At 43.5% G+C, this 21,215-nt stretch overlaps 1 protein-coding gene across 1 annotated transcript in view; it reads right to left on the bottom strand.

The window, feature by feature from the left end:
* ANTXR1 (ANTXR cell adhesion molecule 1) overlaps nucleotides 1-20,058 on the bottom strand; it is a 105,397-nt gene extending 85,339 nt beyond the window's left edge. The window contains exons 1-8 of the mRNA XM_026863116.1: nucleotides 19,579-20,058; nucleotides 12,175-12,246; nucleotides 11,408-11,479; nucleotides 8,877-8,958; nucleotides 7,652-7,685; nucleotides 5,638-5,717; nucleotides 3,827-3,895; nucleotides 1,694-1,774 (exon numbers count right to left, since the gene is read on the bottom strand). Coding sequence (XP_026718917.1) covers nucleotides 1,694-1,774; nucleotides 3,827-3,895; nucleotides 5,638-5,717; nucleotides 7,652-7,685; nucleotides 8,877-8,958; nucleotides 11,408-11,479; nucleotides 12,175-12,246; nucleotides 19,579-19,730 — 642 coding nt within the window. The 5' untranslated portion in view covers nucleotides 19,731-20,058. The remainder of the gene's footprint in view (nucleotides 1-1,693; nucleotides 1,775-3,826; nucleotides 3,896-5,637; nucleotides 5,718-7,651; nucleotides 7,686-8,876; nucleotides 8,959-11,407; nucleotides 11,480-12,174; nucleotides 12,247-19,578) is intronic.
* Nucleotides 20,059-21,215: the final 1,157 nt, after the last annotated feature.

The raw sequence follows: 21,215 nt of genomic DNA on the forward strand, positions 1-21,215 counted from the left end.
ATCCCCTTTCAGCCCTGGGGGCCGCTCTAAGGTCTCCCCGGAGCCTTCTCTCCTCCAGCTGAACCCCCCAACTCTCCCAGCCTGTCCTCACAGGGGGGCTCCAGCCCCCCCAGCATCTCCGTGGCCTCCTCTGGCCCCGCTCGAGCAGGTCCGTGTCCTTCTGCTGCTGGTGCCCCCAGAGCTGCAGGGGGGTCTCCCAAGAGCAGAGCAGAGGGGGACAATCTCCCCCCTCGACCTGCTGGCCACACTTGCCCAGCACACACCGGTGGCTTTCTGGGTTGCCAGAGCACAGTGCTGGCTCAGTCAGTTTTCCATCGGGAATGCAGGGCTGAGAAGCAAACCAGGGAGTTTTGTTGTTTTGTTGCTTTCTTAAATGACCTGCAACACCTGATTGTCCAAGAGAATTGAGGCAGTAGTCTCACACTTGGACAGTGCCAGGAAAACCAATAAGCAAGACGCTGTATTCAATCTACAGGCCAGAGCACCAGGGAAAATTGAGCCTGTGCTGAGGGAACGGTTCTGCTTGGTACTACATGGTCAGAATAGTGTGTAGCCACTGGAAACACAGAAATCTGAGACCCCCTGGTGAACCTACCCTCCCTAGCTTCAAGTTGTGTATTTCATCTGTGTTTTATCAGCTAAAGAGCCTATACCAAAACGAAGAAAACACGTGTCCTTAGAAGGATTCCCATCCTTCTTTGTGGCCATGGGAATCAGTCTGGTTAGAACAGTTATGGGATATGACTGAGCAAAGGGAACAGACGAATACTGAAAGCTATCTGAAAACCTAGTGCTTCCTAGTGACCGCTTGGCACATTTCACACTTACAAGGAAAATGGCACACACATCCTCTCACATATTGCCTTTCCTGCTCAGGCAAGGGAGTTGGTCCTAGGTGGGACAGTATTAAGCCACTCAGAGTTTTAGAGCTAGAAATAGGGATGACTCATGAGATGTCCTTATTTGCCACTAAAGACCGCAAAGCCATTTGCATGATTTGTATGGCAAGCCATGGGAAAGGAATTAATCTATGCCCTCCCTCTGTCAGCTGAACTACTAGCTCTTATCCCAGCCACTCAAGAACAGGTCAGCTCTTAAATGCTGCACCCAGCCCTTAGAGGAAATGCCAGGAGCTGATCAATCTGAATCGGGAAACCCAGGTCTGGAGGGGAAAAAAATAGAGCCCATTTGTCAGGAGGCTGAATGTAGAAAGCTGAGTTTTGGGGATTTTGGCGTACAGAGCAGGATCCCTTCTCCCATTCCAAACAGGTGAGCCGTGCAGCGCATCCATCAGGACAGAAAGGATGCAATTAAGCAGAAAGAAAGAGGTCAAAGAGTGCCCTAATCCCTTCACACAGAACTTCTCTAACACATCTCTGCTGTCCCAGCCTGTGGCAGCCATTTTATAAACTGCCACCATGTGCCTAGACCATTCAACCAGTTACTTCCCATCAGGGAGGGAGACATACAAAGACAATATTTGGGCTCAAAGCTTCCTGTATTGTGACCTGTTGATAAACTCTACCATGAGGTCGCAATATTAGTACAGAGATCAGTTTCTTCGGAAAGAATGTTTCAGTGATTTATTAGCAGTCAGCAGGTCCTTGTGAATACAGGAAAACGAAACCTTCAACTGTGCAAGCTATCACAAACAAACACGCACACATGCGAACACATGATTAAAAATACTTACAGAGTCTATGATCCCCTGAAGGGCTTCAAAACCATCATTCACTGGAAAGACATGATCTTTGCTGTCGGCAATTCTAGCCAGCTGACAGAGCGGTAAAAGTAAATAAAACAGAAATGCAAAGAATGACATAAATTAGCCAGCAGGCAGAAAATTAAGACTTCTCCAGACTCATCCACTTGCAAGTGAAAAACCCCAAACACTCCAAGTACTCTGTACGGATTGCTACTGCCTTCTAGTTTGCCAAGCATTGAAAAGTTTATCTGTTTCGCCTGATTGCTCTTAGAAAGCTCTATACTGGGAATCAGAAATGGCTTCCCTTAACTCTGAAGACAAGACAGAACGTGGCTCTCACCGATGCCCAGAGCCTAATGATCTTTATTGTAAAAACTGCCTCCCATGTGACTGTAAATCACCGAGCACAGAAAGTCCCCAACCAAAAGAGGCCACAGCATTAACATGACAGGCCGCTAATGCAGCAAAACACTTCAGCACATACATAATTTAAACCAGGGAAGTAATCCAAATGAATCAGTATTTTCACATATAGAGAAGACTAATGCAAATCATGCCCCATCTGGAGATACAGGCCTGATTCACCTTAGCTGTCAGGACAGAGATTTGACTGTTTCTCCTAGGCTCAGCCATTAAAGAGCCAAGAAGAAGAAAGCAGGGAGCTGTAACAGGACATATTTTCTAAGTGGTGGGGAAAAGAGAGCAGAAGAGCATTTAGAAGCCTACACAGCAAGGAACTGGGCCATTCATGAGGCAGTGCTAAGGTGAGGGGAACCAGGACATCACTGGTAAAGAGCTACATGCAGGTTCACTTGTCAATAGCCTGCTAAGGGTTAAGGCAAAAATATAAGCCCAATTCAGAAGTAATGAGCTCTCCATGCATCTGCTGGAGCAGAATCAAGTTTTACTGCTGCAAGGCCAACGTTTGTTATAGTAATTCTCTCCCATGGCAGAGGTAACATCAACCCAGCAGGCCTCTCTGGCGTTTCCTGTAGCACTGCAAATTGGAGGCAGCAGACTAGCCACACATTCCTCCCTAAACCCCACTGGCTCCACCTTTCCAGCTCATGTCACTCAGAGCTCCCTCTTCTCCAGCAAAACACCAAACTGCCAACCTCCTGGTTTGCATCCAGAGAAATACTCCAGGCAACTTTCCTCTGCCTGCCTCGAGAAGGGCAGTAAAGCAGCCTAGTGCTTGCTGGCCAGGATACAGCAGCTTCTGTCAACCAGGATGTTTACAGTTTCTTCAGCTCATTCCCCACAGTCCTCCTCCTGGTGCATTCTGGGACTTCAGAGTCATCTAATTCCAGTTAATTTCTTCAGCATCTAAATTACTTCAAGTAGCAGCTGTCTGAGGTCTACTACTCCAGATCTAGTCTCTGCCATTTTTATTCCTTCCTTGCTTGTTCTATGACTTACTCTAAGGGTTACACTGGTTTTGATTCAGAGGAGATTGTTCTAATCCAAGCTTGTTTTGACTCCTTTTGAGTCAGTTTGAAGCTTTGTTAGAAAGCTGAAAACCTGGAAAAGCTCCAGCTTTCAGCGCTCCACACAGGGGCTGTACAAGTGGCTTGCTCATGTTACAAAAATATGTCAACCGTTGCACTTGGTGTGAAATGTAATTCATGGACATAGTAACATAAGTCAGACTATCAAATGGGAAAGCACTGTAAAACATTAGTGTCACTAATGAAGCTGTTTGCTTTTTACAGCATAGTTTTCCCGTGAAATCAAAGCTGGACTGAAACTGAAGTGTTATATGGCAATACCTCAATTTTATGGGAAAAAGAAGTCCCCAGAACCTTCTTCTGCCTACAACTTAAGCCAGATTGATTTGCTGTTCTTCATGTGTCCCTTTCTCTGCTTTTCTCTACCATTCGCAAGCATCATCACGGTGTGCAGAGGGACCATTCTCTGCATGCAGTGATTTAGACAGAAAAAGGGGCTTAAACCCAACACCCAGACCAAGACACTTCAGGCAGTCACTTTAGACTGTCAAACAGTCAGCAGAAGGAGAGGAAGACCACTTGAGAAGTCCTGACAAAGTGATTCAGAAGCGTGTGCCTCTTGTATACTGAGGTACTTGGCAAAGGTGCATGCTGAAGAGAGCGCCTCACTTACCTGGGTCTCATTGAAGTCTTTCACACCAACACAATATACTGTTGCTCCCAGGTCACGCGACCGATTAGCCTGGAACAAGGAAAGGTAGGGTGAGATGGATGCAGATGTGATGGGATGCAGGTTTCTGAAAGGTCTTGATCATAAATTTAGTCTTTATAAAATGAGCGGGGTTATGGACGGGGCGGTGTCAAATGACAGCTTTAAAAACTTTCCTCTCTATTCCGCAAAACCACGTTTTTATGTGCTACTAGAGTAGCTATCTGTTTAGTAAAACAAAACCCAAGGTATTTGATGGTTTTTTAAAACCTAATTATCTGACCTTCCTAGCTACTCCAACTTCCTAACATTAGTCTGTCCAACAGGTGTAAGACCAACTAAATCCATTTTCTTTTCAGCATTTAGGACACATCCCAGTATAATAGTAACCTAAAGTGTTTTGATATTTGCTATTTCAGACGTGTGCCTGGACTCGTGACATCCGTAGGTGAAGAGACATTTCATTCCATCCGGTACAAAACTGTATGCTCCCACGATTTACACAGCATCTCAGACTCATGAGGGGTTCCATTTTGCCAGGCTGTTTCATTGACACGCAGATGAAGTTGCATTTACTATTCAAAAAGCAACTGTTCTAAATGCTCTTGCCTGCGTAAGTATGAATTAAGTCATTTAATCATATTTCATTAGAACAGGAACACCTGAGCAAAGACCCATTCCCAGAAAAGAAAGGTATCAAGTCAGATTATATCAGAAGACTGCAGCAGTTCCATTTGTTAGATGGCAAAGTGCTTTACGAGAAAAACATCACTCCAGTTTTACACTGAGAAACAAACCCAAAAAATGAAGCAACTCAGTGTAAGAGCTGAGTTCAGGATCTCCATTCTACTAGCTCACTAACTGTTCCTCCCCAAACCAAAACAAACATAACGCTTCTGACCTCTCAACTTGTTCATTCACCTCTAAAAATAAACTTGGGTTTTTTGTGGATTTTTGATTTCAGAAGAGAAGAAAAGGAGATGAACGGTAAGGAGGGAAACTGTAGAGTCTTGCCATTTGTTTGTGCTGTAGCAATATTGGATTTATTCTACAAAACCATTCTTTTTGTTGTTATTGGATTTAAAGCTGCACTTTGGACAGACCGAGAGGGAAAATTCTGCCCATAGCAAATTCATGTAACAACACCATCTTCCAAGTTTAGGTCATCTTAATTTGACTGACAAGTGAAAATTAGTTCATCTCTTCAGAGATGACTATCAAAAGGAACACTATACAGCAAAAGCTCTCAAGTGCTCAACCTACTGTTTGTCTGCCATTTTGCACAATACGGTAATTGAATGAGGGATTTGAGAATACATATTGAATCTTGGCAACATTTGTGGAAATTTTGGATTTGATCATCCAAAAGGCTTTCTGATGTGACAGAAAATTACAGCAACAACAGTCATCCTCTTTCTGTGGTCTTTGACTTTTCTTCTTCCACAAAAAGCAAAGTGAAAAGATTCAGGTATTTCCCAGAGCAATCCAGTAAATACTGAAGCTTTTTAGCTGGGAACCTTTCCTTCCTCTGTATTCATTTTGTTTTTTTTTTTTTTAACTGCAAATTTAAACCTCCCTCCTCTCCTATGAACTGTCTCCGTTTTGATGAGTCAGAAGCATTGCTGCTGTTAACGTTTATCCTTAAGATTCATGCCTAAATAGCAAAAGGAAGTTTTGTTACTAGGAAAAAAAAGGTTTTCCCTATCTTTTGCCTTCAAAACAGCAAGCCCAGACATTTCACTGTCTCTCCGGCTAAAAAGGTGTAAGACACTTACCTCCCTCTCAGAGTAGAAAAATAGGTCTTCATGGAGTTCTCCATCTGTCAATGCAATGATGACACTTGCAGTTCTGTAACCTAAATACACAAACTTCTTTAGTCCCTTGTTTTTGAGTTGTCTTTGTTAAACCAGCCTAGAAAACATCCTGCTAGCGACCTGTTAGCACTCTTAAAAGGACCAGAAAGAGTGGACATCAAGCTCATGTCCTTACCTCCCTTCAGTCAACCAGTTTTCAGAAGACATGAATTTCTGCACATCTTTTCCCCTCAGGCACATGCCTTCAATACCAGTTTTATACCACACTCCTTTGATGTGTCAATGATTTTTAATTGACAGCCCCTCATAACTATTTCAATATTTCAGACTAGTAGATTAGACTGCAGCCATCAAAAAAACAATGCAAAGCATTCCCAGTTTTTTCCTGATGCTATTAATGCTGTCAATTCAAAAAATTTGGAGATTTTTTTTCAGCTTGTAATAAAAAGCTCAATTGGGATTTTAGCAGATATGGTAGAAAAAGGGCCTGAAATGTTCAACCTTTCTATGTAACATATTTCAGCCACATGGTTTAACCTTGCAGCCTTCCCCTTGTACTTATCGTAGCTTGGGTTTTACAAATTTGTATTCAGTTTCGGGAACGGCCAAATACGATTAACTCATATTTCTGACAACAGACTTGCTGCAGATCTGCAGGAGCTCTGTAGGTACATCTTGCACAACCACGGGTATGGAAAGATAAAGACTAATTATGTCAAGATGTGTAAATTATCAACCTTTAAATTTCTTCAGCCATCTAGGGCAGTTTCCTGGCATTACAAGTAGTCGTGCCTGTAACAAGCCGTTGCTGAAGAGACAAAAACCCAAACAAGCAACAACAATTACTGCAGAACAGAGATCCAGTGCCTAATTTTCTTGGTGCCACTTAGAAATCCCCGATTTTAAATGACGTGATGCAGTAAGAAAGTCGAGTGCTTGACAAACAATAAGCACCGTGCAGGGCCATTCATGTTCCAGACGCCCGACTCAAGTGCCTAGGCTTGTTCTGTAGGAAATGGAGAGAAGCCAGCACTTCTACAACTTTAGGAGCCCAAATGACCTCCAAAGCTGCCTTTCTCCCTCCACTGAGTACTGCAGGAGCCTTTGGACCTACTGCAGGTGGTAGAAGCACTCCTCTCAGTGGAGTGAGGACAAACACACGGGACTAACGGAGACAAAATACACAGGCCTACATTCAGACTTGAGGACCCAGTTGCCCACTGCTTCTTGCATACGGTGGCAACCTGTTTACTGCAGTATGTATGCCAGCATGTCAAAGCATTATCAGTCCCAAATAGAAGTGTTCCAGTTAGCTATTCCATTCTGCTGCAGCCGTATTTTACAGGTGAGTCCCAAAGCTGTGCAGACTTAGTCACTACTTCATTTTATTCACTAGTGGCCCTGCAGAACCATTAGGACCGGCTTTGTACTCAAACACCCGGTCGCCTGTCTTTTCGGTTTCCAAGAAGCAATGTTTGTAGTTAGCTCTACTTCAGGCTTGGCAGTGCAGAAAGTTTTTAGAATAATTACAAGGAAAGGACAAACATTTTGCAATTGTCTGAACTTACTACTGGATTTAATAATTGCTTATTGAAAAAAAAAACCAAACCAAAAACACTTTAACAGCACCTCTGCTTTCGTACTCATGTTTCAGCAGGAAGAAGAAATGGTTACCTGAGTCCTCAATCAAAAAGAACAAGATAAGGTACCAGACAGTTTTGGTAAGGGTGGGCACCTTCAGTCAGTCTGGCTTCTCACTTTTGGCCTGAAACACATTCATTCCAGCTCTGGATCCTTAAAGCTCCACCTGTTCTTTTTCTTTTCCAGGAAAAACTGCCCTGATTAACATTGTGTTCCTGTAAGAACAGGAGCCACCCCCCACCTTTGCCCCAGTGAAGCTGCATTTCAAATCTATTAGTAATTAGTCAAAAACAAAGAGAAAAAAAATATTCAATGGATCAAGAAAGTCTCTCACCGTGAACATTTTCATAGTAAATCTGTTCACTTGCCTGAAATTAAATCAGAAGATTATTAGCAATAGATGAATAATAATACTTCGTGTGCATCTACACATGCACCAGAAAGAAAGAGAAGATGGCAGCGAGGATGGTAACGTTTGCATTCTGCACTCAAACTCTGCTTTCAGAGACACCGGCTTCACAGAACCAGTCTCTTGCCTATGGTTTTGACTGCTTTACTTCAAGGTCTTATCTACAGCATAACTCAGTCAAACCAACCCTAAGGCCATTGGCCAATAATATTGTAGTCTCCCACTATTCTTCTATACCTTCCTCCTTGAGAAACATCCTAGGTCCATGATAAATATTCCCCAGCACGTCTAGATCAACTACTTCAATAGCAAATAAACTAATTACACTTGTACCTCCCACTTGAACTATGCACATGCATATTCTGCAAGGTAGAAGGGCAAACGCTTCAGTGTGCATCAGTTCAAAATTTAAAAGTAGACAACCCTGAGCATATTTGGCTGATGAATTTTATTTCTGTTCTGAATTTAACTTTGGTTTTTTTGGACTCCTCCTGCAAAGTTTCTTAAGTCACCAAGCTGGGATTTGGTTCTGGAATCCTAGTTAGGAGCCAGCACCTCTGTCAGGTTAATTGAATTTTTGCTGTGTGTTCCCATGCACTTTCAATAAGCAGACAGTTCAACAATCCTCCCAAATGTACATGTAGCACAGAAGTGGGAGGGGGTTTAGGAGTTCAGGTCTAGAAAAACTCCTGAGCTTGTAAAATATACAGAAGGAGAAGATCAGAGCAGGCCATAACTTCTGCAGACCATTCTTTATCCACCAGGGAGAACAGGCGAGGGTCATGGCCTCAGCCCCCACCCAACCCTAACAAGCCTACTACAGCACCCATACAGGACTCCAGACAGCTTCCCACCCTACATCACACGGTTCCATAAGGGATTGCAACCCCACAGCCTTCTGCCTTGTTCCTAAACTGAGAAGGCAGCTCCCCCCATAAAAGCTGAAGGCCAAACCAAAGATAAGTACTAAGGTTTGCAGTTCCCTTGTACCAGCGCCGGCACTGAAGGCCTACGCTTCAGCGTACCTACTGCTGAAAGGGAAATAGCCCCACTTACCTACCAGAGAATTATTAATCGGATTCCTTTGTTTACCATTTCCCAAGGAGCACCCAGTCACAGTTTAGAGGCACTATAGCATGAATCTAGTTACCCTTTCAAATCCTTCATGCATGTACGTGTCGCCTCCCGGAAGGACTTTCTGCAGCTCCTCTAGCCCCTGGCGTATCTGCTCCCTGGAACGAATGCAGATGCATTGTTAGATCCAAGATCAGATTTATCAGGAGCTGATATCCAGGCGAAGACATGCATGGCAGAACCAGAGAGAGGGGGTGAGGGCGGGGAAGAGTTAACCCACTGTTTACATGGGCTAAGGCTATGTCATAGGCTAAGGGAAAGTCTGGGTAGGTACCGTCCTAAGGAAGTGGAAAATAGAGCAGATGTGCTCCCAGTATTCCCACAGCCTGGGGGAAGCATCGCAACAGCAGCATCTCCTAGGTCAATACCCATACGTGTCTTTCGAAGTAAATATTCCCTGTGTAACCCTGGTCAAAGCTCTGCTGCAGAAGCAGAGCAGCTGACTTGCACCCAGCTCACTTCACTCACACTTGCTGACTTGACTATACAAATGTAATCAAACCGTCACAGAAAATGACACAATCTCAAGCCACCCCAGCAACTCCGGTTTATTTGGACATTACACCTTCAGTTCCTGTCCAAACTGACTTGAAGATTAAAGCATTTCCCAATAGCTCATTATGATTCAGGGTATCTGTTTTAATTTTTTTCAGAAATCCCAGGCAGTGACAGATAACTGCAGGCTAAATGGGGCAGGCACCCACTTGTCATTCCACTGAGTTACAGACACCAAACTCTGGAGGCTAAGTACAGGCCAGAAGTCTTTAATACCAAGATAAAACCCTGCAGTGTGTGGGGTGCATCTCTGAGCAAACTATACACTCTTCATGGGAAACAGATTAAGTCACTGCATGCAGGACCCCACTGACACTGCAAGACTGAATGCCAGGAGTCAGTTTTGTCCCTGCATTTAACTACTTCAGAAAATCCAGTTTGTGTGATCATCACGTACTCTGTGTCACGTTTATGAGGCTGACTGCAGCAGTGCCTCGGTGTTATCCAGTCTACAGAGCAGCAGCTCCCACAGGGAGAAAGGAGTATCTGCTTTTGAAATAGGCTGAACTATCAAACATTCAAGAACTCATCCTGTACCTGCGATATCCTGAACTAGTTAGGCACAGAGCTGTATGTCACAGGTGGGCTAGGTGGGCTATCTCCTCTGTTCAGCTACACATGCACATACCAAGCCAAAGGTGAATATAAAATCAAGAGCGTTTCTATTTTTCAAACATGAACACTGAAATTTTAAAATAGGCAGCAAAGGTCTTTAAAATATGGCAGCCCAGGCCCATTAGACGCACAGTTTTTCCAAAAGGGATGCTAAGCACCCTTAATCTTCACATCCAGATGCTAAAACACCACATGGAGGCATGGGCAATGTAGAAGAGGTTTTGCCACTACGCCATTAAGAAAGAACCAGGAAGCTCACACCTTGTTCGTCGGTCCTCCAATAAAAACCAGCAGCTCTCCAGTCAGCTGGCCTTTAGACTAATACCATATCAATATCCTGTTCCCAGTCAACATTTCTAGGACAGCTGGATAAACACGAAATATATTACCACATGGGAAACACTCCCAGCTTAGAGCTTTAGCAGACTAGAGATCTTTGCAATGGGGCGTGCTCCACAGGATGGGAGACAGAAAGACGCAGGGAACAGGCTTTCCCTAGCACCAAGTTAGATATGGTTAATTCCCTTTATACTTATTGTTGCAGTAAGTAGCAAGAAATGCTTAGACTGGCTGGTTTTAATGACATTTTTCAAGGTTGGTATGTATGTGGACTGGTCTTTAGGAAAGTGGCCAGTTTCCTATTCATTCCTCTATAGTAGTTGCTCTGGTATGCAATTTCATAGACAGGCAATATGTAAAACACATGCTGACTTACACAGCCTTCACATGTGTTACATATATTTTTGCTCCACGTGGCAATGAAGTTAACAGAGGAAGCAAGAGCGATTAAAGGACCTCATCCAGTTCTCCTTGAAGACAGAGTAAAAACCAAAATCCATCCCATAGGTTTTACTGGGAGTAACTTGGGTATCTACAAGGGAATGACAGGAACACGCTTCAGAAACATGGCACCCAAACTGTCGTTGCCAAAAAATAATCTGTCCTAAGCACCATTTGCCTGTAACATATCTTCAGATCTCCTAAGAAATCATGTTCACCTCAAGAGTATGGGTATCACTAACAGCTTTTAAGTTTGTTTTTATGGGAAGGGAGTTTCATCTATTTGTTTGCAGAAGAAACTCCCTAAGGATGTTTCAAAGGGAACATAGATGCCCTCCATGAAAGCAGTTTGAGTTAAAACCCTAATTGCTGACAGAAAGACATTTAGAAGTTAAAAATTAAGAAGGCAAACACTGCCTTAAGAGGCCTGAATGCTTTCTAGCAGAATGAGTGAAAATGGGCAGATGATTCAAACAAACTGAGAAGCACAAAGGTGACACAACACTGCTCATAGGGGACTGGAAATCGTCAAGCAAGGAAGGTGAAGGAAGCTACAAGGACACAAAAGCTGCTGTACACCTTTAAACCTCTTCTTACCTGTCTTCTGTTAACCTCATTAGAATTGACCCTCTAGTTGAAAAAACGATGAAGGACATCCTCAGCTGAGGGCTGGAGAAGGGGAGGAAAAAAGTAAATTAGTTTGGTGGTCCAGAGCAGAGCTTCCTGTGTACACAGCACAAAACACGCAGGGAGCGCGTATTGTTATCTAGATTATAACTGAATAGGATGAAAGACAGGACTGAGCAGCAGAAGGTGGTTTGCCCTGGGCCTCCCTAGTCAAGGCAAACCATGAGGAATCCTGCTAAAAGATGTAAATCGCACCTGCATTGTGACCTGACCATTGCTAAAGCAAGAAAGGCTTAAATGTGCCCTGGTATCACCATGGAGATGCAGGAAAGTTAATTATGTTTATCATAACACATTCCCCGCTGGCCTGAGGGATTTTCATCCCATCTCAAGACATTCAGCACCTGAAAGCTACAGTCTCAGGCCTTTCCCTGCAGACCCAAACTTCTGTACCTGAGGCACGTCAAACAAGAAAATTCCTTCCCCACAAAAATACAGTTTGACCCATGGAAGTCAGACAGGAAAAAAGGGAACAATTAGCTTATCTACTCCTATTTGCTGCATGACAGAAATCTGGGGAAAAGCAGTCAGTGGGATGATCTGAGGAAAGCATGACAAACTCCCCACCAGGGGACTGGCACCAGCAGGCGCTCCTTGATGGCAATGCAGAGTGGGTCTCCTAGCCGCTGGCACGCAGCCCCTCCTCGCTTGGCTACCTGCAAAGCTGCACGTCTTACCTTATGAACTTGCGGGCCAAATGTTCCACAAAATGATATATTTCATTCCAATGGTGCAGGACACTTCCTGATCTAGGGAGACAATTGTTACAGGAGACATTAGTTTAATTGCTGCTCTTGTAGATTTCCCAGCCTGAAGTTTTGTTACACATTGCTCAGCTACCTTTTGTTTTGTTTTGTTTTGTTTGTTTGTTTTAACACCCACTGTCCATATTCTTCCTTTGAAGATATATTAAACTACAAATGACATTTCCTACTTAACTTTGAAAAGCAAGAATAATTTATACTCCATGCAAGTGTTTGAGGCTACGCTTGGCAATAACGTTCGGCAGTTAAACTAGATCTTTAGCACAGCCTTAAACAAATAAACCCTGAGCAAAGACCTGTCTCTGCACAGTATTTTAGATTAATTCCACCAACTCACTTGCCATACCATTATGCAGAGCTTTTAGCTCAAGTGTATTTTGAGAATAAAACGCAGTTAGAGGAACAGATTATTAAACTACTCTAGCATTTCCACTGTCCTAGAGACTTTGAAAAGTAAAACACCTTTGGTCCACGTCTTGACTGTTCTGGCTAATCCTTTCACACCTCAGTTAAAGGCAAAACAAACTCATTTCACTCCTCGGAAAAATAAACCATGGGCTATAATGGGATTTGATATTTCTGCTTTATGTTGTAAGAACCAAGAAAAAATTAGGTTAATCAGAATCTTTCAGCACTAAATGCCCCCTCTGGCATAAACACTTCAATATTAATATTGGGAAAAAATTCCTTCCTAGTGTTAGAAAATGTCATCACTTAAATAATTAATTATTTACAACTAAAAATATTTCTAGGGGAAATAACCATTCCAGCCTTAACAGAAGCTTCACTGATCTACAGCCTGAGGAAGGAAAGATGAACCTTTGAGAAAATGGTTTTTGACTTCACAGGAAGAAAAGCCATCTGACCCGCCTCTGTTCCACCTTAGATCCGGGACCGCAAATGAACAGCCATGAACGGACCCACCCAGGCCCCGCACACCTGGTGCGGGCAGCCCCGGCCAGGCTGCAAAGAGCATGACTTCACTTCCTAGCGGCACAGCAAGCACGCAAACCACATCGGGCAGGTCACACAGATTTCCTTCCCTGTTCTCCCCACACCTGGTTTTCATTTATGGCTGTTCAGTAAAAACCTGGCCTTACCCCCTGGCTCCGTGATACCTTAAGCCATTTTTTCTCTATATGAGCCCAGTCTGTCCAAAGGCAACCTTAGATGACACCCAGAGAGGACCCTTCCCGGCAATGAGATAACCTTACAGGTACCCCCACTTTGTCCATGACTGTAAGGGACAGGCTGCAGAGGAGACTTGATTATAAGCAAATGCTAATAGTGCTAAATTACTTCTTGGCTCTCTTTCCTTTCATCAGACCAGGACTTGAAATCATTACTTGTTCTCCATGCAAATGTGTATCAGAGAAGACTAACACACCAATAGCAAGCGTCTTGATAAACTCATTAAAGCACACAGACAAAATCAGTGTCTTATAACAGATGAAGGGTGAGATTCATCAGGACTTGCTCTCAAACAAGAAACTTAACCCTTCCTACATCCAGACCGCAAACTGATAGAATAGAGACACACAAAGCTCAACCCTGGGTGCGCTGGAATAACTCTGAGACCTTGAATATTTTGCAGCTGAATGGTTAATGCTATAAACTTGCAATTTAAGAAGAGGCTCATCATGAGGATGCCAAATTCTCTTGCTGGAGAAAAGCCCAATACATGGAAATCAAGACTAAGTAAACCATTATGCCTTTAACAAGGGAATAATTCATTTTGTGGTCAACTGTGCTGGCATTTTGTGTATCTAATCTAAATGCAAGGGTGAGAGGGATACTCCCCGTGGCCTCACAGTTCCAGACATGGAGAGCTCTGCCTCAATGCTGCCCTCCAGCAGGTGCTTTTCTCCCCCTCACTGTGACAAGATGCACTGTAACCCAAAGCCACGGAAACTCAAACCTCTTACAGTTTGTCTTTCTTGCACTTTTTAGACTCCTTATTTCCATTTCTGTCATTGCACCTTCTTAGAATACCCATGGCTTTATTTAATTGACAAACTAGAAGAAAACAGGATCAAGCCCACAAACTTATACAGCTTTCACACCAGTAACATGCACTGCAGCTGACAGAAGTACATAACGACAACTGATTCGGAGACTGATGTTGATCCAAATTCTCCTTAAACTTCCACAGTTTTGGACTAACTTCAAGAAGACTCCTAGCTGTCAGAGGTGGCATTGACCCAAGAAGTTTTGCAGCATCTTTTTTACTGAGCTCTTTAAAAATAACACAAATGAGCCAAAAAGTGTCTTTTGTCTTTCCAAATACTTCAGGAGCTATTCTGAAAACACTACATAACACAAAGGTGTTAGGGAGGTGATGCAGTTCTTTGATGAAACACTACTGTGTTGTGCCACACTTCACACAGGGCAGCTCACCAGAGAGACGGTCAAACATTTGAGGTGACGGGGTCTATAAAGGTCCAGTTCAGAGCAGGATAAGACTCTAAGCCCAATCACAACCCAAGAGCATCCTTCTCTCCTGGCTGGCAGGGGTATGTAATAAACAACTAATCACAAGTAACCATGGGCTGGATTTCCATCAAGCAGTAGCTAAAGTGCAGAGTGCTGCAAGCACACGCTTAATCCTGGATGTAGGGTAGCTCCCACTCATCCCTTTTACAAAGGAATAGTTAACCTTAGATTCATCACTGGCTAAAAAAAAAGTGTTGATGGGCAAGGATTTCACATACTAACTTGGCTCATTGCAATCGCATGCCTACAACAGACTTCAGTTAATTATGTGCCTTCAGGCAACAAGCAAAAAGAGCAAATTTCTGTACCCTACCTTGCTAGCATCCCTCAACCCTCATGCTAAAGCCAATGAAAAACTATGCCCCTGTACACTTGCAGCTGCCTGCCATCCAAACAAAATACATATATTGCTCTGGATTCAGGCCTGTGATTCCAGAAAAACAATCAAGGCATCACTGACTAGGTCACCAAAGAGCAGAGCTGATTTTGAATCTATTTCTGCAGACACTCAATTTTACCATTGCCTGCTAAAGGCTTGTATTTCTTCAGATGAGGGCGGCTGGAACATTAGTCAGCTCTGTAAGGGTCCTGCGGTTAGCTCTGTTGGAGGGCTCGTCTTTCCCAGGCGAAGGGTCACGACTGCCAGAAGCAGTTCACGCAGGTCAGTCTCCCTGCCTGGTGGTGCAGTGTCTGTCTGTCTGCTGTCCATCCCACTTCAGCCCCTCTGCGCTTCTACACTGAGTGTAAATCTGGATTTAGTCCCACTTAAGTCATGGTAACTACAGCTACTAAAGCTCAATTCAAAGAAACGACTATTAGCCTCTCTAGAGCAGGAGTTTCACTTCAATACAACTGGTTAAAAATAGATCAGCCGTCTGGCTGAATAACGAAGGGATCACAGGAAACAGCTTGGATTACTTGCTTAATTGCCAACGATCTTTTAGAGCCAAGTTTTCTTTCACACATGTACAGTTCCTTGCGTGTTTTCTGCACATGGGTATAAAATGCCTACTATTTGCACACAACAGGCAGGAGCATAGGAAAGAACACCTTTGACATACAGAGGATGCAGCAAAAGATTACTGAGATGACTTACTCATTGTTATTCCTTCCTCCCTACCTGCAAACAAATTAATCTGGGAGCTGCTTCTAAATATTCCAACTGTGCTTGTGGTGGGTGTTTCCCTACTACAGCACTAGATACCATGTCAGTTAGGGGGTGGCTCGTAGTCTTTATTAAGTAGTCACATGGATTATATTTTTAGAATAAGTGGACATCAGAAAAAAACAAATATTTGCATTTTTTATCAACGTCTCACTGCTTCTTCCTTCTTAATGAAGGCCCTGTATCTTATCTCACATCTAGGCTGTAAATCCTTTGGCACTATCTCCTGCATATGTTTTGCTACTCTTCAGCCTATGGGAGCTTCAATCCATGAAACTGCTCAGCACCACAATGACACAAAGGGATGTGCCATCTAGAACCAGCTCTCACAAAAATTCTCCCAAGATAAGCTGGCCTCACCTTCCACAACACTGGGCTTGGCTTGGAATGACCTTCATTTTGAGATGCTCAGCACCCCGGATGACTAGATCCTGCATATAACTTAAATATCAAATAACATACAGCTTGAGTTGTAGCTCTCTCCACCTTTTTTTTTTTTTTTTTTCAATTGAAGCACAAATGAAATGGATTAATCCAGTCTTAATTCATGTAAACACAATTCCTTCAGTGAACCTGCTGGCAGGCAGCTCAGAATTTCTAGTTCGGTGTTTGTAATGCTGTTTTTGTCCTTTTCAGTTTGCTGCATGTCAAGCAATGATTCTCAATAGAGCTGGCAAACCATAGTTTCCTCTAAAGCTGGAGCACTGCACCAACAACAGCGTGACAACTTCAGCTTTACTTGGCAAGGAGTCTGCCCAACTCGAACCGCAGTCCTCTGGGTTGTCTTTGCATCACTTTTGGAACACAGCTCTGCTAGTCTGAGGTCCAACGGTCACGGCATGAGGCCTTCTCTACTGCTACCTAAACTGTGTGCCAACGCTTCGAAGTGATAAAAGCCATGCACAGAGGCTAAGGACGCTGTTGTAACCTAGCAAGCCTACATGATATCATTCGAGCTTTTGTTCTGGGTGTTCCATGCTCATCAAGGCTGCGTAGCATGACAGGATTATTTCTGAATGACTGGATACTGGATTTTCCTCTGCTGCATGACCATGAGAAATGGGAGATTCGCTTCGGGTCCTCTGAGCATGCCATCTGCAGGGAGTCATGTCTCCAGCTGTCAGCAGACAGCTGGACGAAACCCGGTTTCCCTTCACCAGTTCACACAGCAAGTTTGCAGGAATCTCCTACGGAGAACGTTGCAGGGAGCTAGAGCATGACTGCACGCGCACAGCCTGTACCACGAGCCCCTTCCCCAGTGGGTTACACGTTCACTTTGAAGGGCTTCTTGTGCCCAGAAGTACAGGTGAAGAGCCAGCGCTGCGACGAGGACCACGAGCCGCGCAGCAGCTGGGCTGTGTCCGGTGAGCAGCACGCAGCCAGGGTGCGGCAGGGACCTCGGGCACCGAGGCGACAGGGTCAGCAGAGGGCTCCAGAGCCGGCGACTTCCAGGGCCGTGTTTGTTATTTTGATATTACTTCTTTGATCCCAGAAAGTAGGTTGCTTAATATTTTAATGGCTTTCTTCCACAACTGAAAGTAACATGTTTCAGAATCTAAATCTCTTCTGCTTCGGTGTCCTTCATCACTTTTTATAATTTTTAATCATTTTTAGAGCTATTTCAAAGAAAAGCAGTGAGCCCTGAGTCTATTATTATAGTTTCATAGTTTACCTGAAGGCCTCTATAGGTATCACCTCTCTCTGCATTCAGGACTTCAGCAGCATTTTCGAAAACATTCTCTAAACAATTAAAAGGCAGAAAACTCAGGCTAAATGAGACTCAAGTTTTTTAGAACTTCAGAAAAGCAACTGAGGAATAAAATAAAGACAAAGGATGTGGGATAACCTACAGTAGGTCTCTCATGAGACTCCTCAAAGGCTAAACAATCACGACCACAGCATGTTGTACACTTGAGTTGCTTAAACACCACAACTCTCCCCCAAATTCCACCAGAGACCAAGGACATTTTTACATCAGACCCTGTTCATTTTTGCATCCAAAAAATGCCAGAAATAGGATTCCTGCAACTGTCAAAGCCGGATTTGTTGGGTACCTTGATACATACACTGAGGTAAGCCTGCCTACTTAAGGGTTTGTGCCAAGCTTATATTTCCACCCAAATTCATCATCCCTTGAGTAAGCCTAGAAAGTCTGTTTCTGTAACAGGACAGCGCAGACCTTGAAATAAGTAGCTGTTAAAATTACGTTAGCTCTGAGGTATAACACAGCACATCCATCAGACTTGAGAAACCCTTCGATTCTGCTTCAACTTTCAGGAAAACGCAGTTTGCAAAATTGTCTGCAGTACAAATCATGCTCTGTTGTTGTTGGTTTTTTTTCATTTGTAGCAATAAATTCTACTAGTTCCAACTAGTAACTGAACAGCCAAAGCAACAAAATGCATTAGACAGATAGATCTTTCCACTGAATAAAGTAAAAAAAAAAAAAAAATTTCCCCTGGAGCATTGGGACAACTGGCATACTAACATATCCAGTGTCCCTGTCTTACATTTTACCCAGTATTTTGTAATAAAGCGTTATGTAATTCCAGCTCATTTATACTAATGGAATGTGGGAGCTACTGCAAAACACTCAAGAGGATCAGTCAGAAAGCTTCATCTGCGAGCACTTTTGGCAACTTGCAAATACTTTCCTGTCTCTGAAATTTACGGTTAATAATGTCAGTACCATGGCTCTGGCATGCATATTCTCCAGTATTTCCAAACCTTCGGTTCAGAATAACTGCTCTTAATCAAGAAAATTAGGAGAATCATTTTAGCTAGTACTTTTTTATACATTTTTGCAAATTGTTGTATTGCTTCAATATGAAGCTTTCCAAAGCTCAGCACATATCTATTCCACATTGCTCCATCCACAATCTGAAGGTCTGTAAAGAGGCAAATTTACCAGTGCCAAGAAGATGACACTATCACAACGGGTGATGAAAAAGCTGAGGTAGGAAGTTATCTTCAGTATAAACAGTTAAGCAGTCAAAATATGCATTTGATTAACAGAAAACAAAGAAAATGTGACTCAGCATAGAGACAATAAAGGTCTCTTTAAATGAGGCTTTCTAGCTGCTTTCCATCTCAGCAGCCCAAATCAGACCCTTTCACACGGAGCGGCCACCTCGCAGAGCCCAGTCTTCACCTGCAAGTGGCTGCTCTAGAACGTTCAGAGCTAAGGAGCAAGCAGTGCAGAAGCAGACCTCCAGGCAGACGAGCATTTCCTCCACGTTTTCAGCTGCAGAATTAATGCCTGCAATAATAAATCTCCAAGCCCTGCTTTCATGAGTGCCTCAGCCTGCACGGTTCGTACAGGGAAACCAGAGGTGACCAGGGTGCTGCCCTTCTCCCAACCACTCCTTTAAGAAACTACAGGGTCAAGTATACAATAAAGCTTCTATATCAGCCACAACAAAATATGTAACAGTTTAATTTACAGAACACAATGGGATCACATACTAGACCTACCAAAAAAGTTACCCCAACAAAACCAAAACCGGAGTAGTAAGGAGTTTCACAGGTACCTCCGGGACACAGCGATTTCTACAAAACCAAACCCCAAAGAAAACGTCCACACGGTATCGGCATGTGGCATTCCAGTTCATGCCTAGAGAAAGATTTCTCTGAGAAAGAACAGAGTAGAATTGACTTACTTGTCTAGAATGAAATACAAATCAAATCCTCCGTAACAGGCAGGACCACCATTCTCTCTCTTTCCACCTTGTCCATCACAGGCTAGCATAAAAGTTGCTAGGAAGAGATATTTGAAGCCAAATCTCAAGATGCTTCGCTTTGCAATGGCCATTATATCCAGAGAGGAGGAGAAAAAGAAATCTCTTCTTCCAAGGGTCCTTTATTTCACAGGTTTCTCCACAAAAGCCATTCAATGACCTTTAAATGTGTATATATATCTATTTTATTCCTTAAAAGTCGACTTGCAACAGTTGTCCTCAGGAATAGCAAGACTTTCCCCTTGTTTCCCTTGCACTTCTGTTTCTTGGTTTCAGATTTCAAGATGCACAATACTGTATTTCACTTTTTTTTTTTTAAAGGGACTTGACCCTGTCTCACTTGCAGCTCTCTGAAAGCAGCACCATTGTTCTGCAAGAGAAGGAGCAGCCTCCTAACAAATCTTGCTTTGTCACAGACTTCAGAAAATACAGGGAGGGTTTGAGGTTTTTTTCTCCCTTTAATTATTATTGTTATTATTAAGGATGGTAAGTTTTATTTTTCCTGAGCAAAAAAAGCTCAAAGAATGCCACCTTGTGGCGAAAACTCAAGCTGCCTGGAGTCTCTGGTTTTAAGAGCATCGTCCGTGCAGCGAGCACACTGAACACGTACCACGGCAGCTTTAGGGATGAACATAGCAGCGCTTTGCTTCCAGCACTCACACAGCACTGTGCAGAGGCCTCTTTGTTTTCTCACGTAAACAACATCTGAGTTTAAAGACCTTTCAAAACTTGAAGCAGCTTCACAAAAGTCAAAGTGGCAAACCACGTGAAGTTTGTATTTTCTCAGACAGGAGAAATATCAATGTCTGTGCCTATGAAATGGGCCTCTTACCACCCATAGCAAAGTCATTTCAACCACTAGACCCCAAACCCACCCTCTTCCAAGAAATGTAACTTCAGCTACATTAACTCCAAAACCTGAGCAGGACAGCTCAAAAGAAAGAGAATTATTCCCCAGACAGAGCAACCCCTACACCATCAAGAGCAAAAGCAGAAAACCCAGGAGGGGCTCCCAACCTTCGCCCTCAAATCCTCCCAGGCCGTCCATAGCCATTCACCTGTTCTCCCAGTACCAACTGCTGGTAGCAGGTCAGGTCTGACAGGGGAGACAGGTGAACCTGGGTCAGGTTTTCAAGCTGTTCCTCCTCGTTGCTTAAGGAGTTAGATTTGCTGTTAAAAAATCCTTATCGCAAGCAAAAACTCTGAGGGGAAAAAAAGGAAAAGCAGCAGGATAGGTTTCAAGGGAAAATGACAAACAGCATGATAACAGTTTTGACAGAAGTGGAAACACCTGGATTACAAATTAGTCAGGCACCTTGCTGCACTGATGATTAAACTCTGGGAGTGTTCTCCCAGAGCCACCTGGCTGAGCAAACACACCAGCTCCATCACCTCTAACGGTGATAACCGAGACCTGGGCAAATGGTTCCTCTTCCGTCCTGCCGCTAAATCCTGCTCAGACCTGAAGGAGGTGGAGATCTCTTGGAAGTCAAAGCTCCTCTAGGGCTAGAGAGGAGCAGAACCAGGTGTTTTGTGGTGGATGGTTTGGATTTCCATAC

This window comes from Athene cunicularia (assembly GCF_003259725.1).
Source record: "Athene cunicularia isolate RWA chromosome 22 unlocalized genomic scaffold, athCun1 chr22_part1, whole genome shotgun sequence".
NCBI lineage: Eukaryota > Metazoa > Chordata > Aves > Strigiformes > Strigidae > Athene > Athene cunicularia.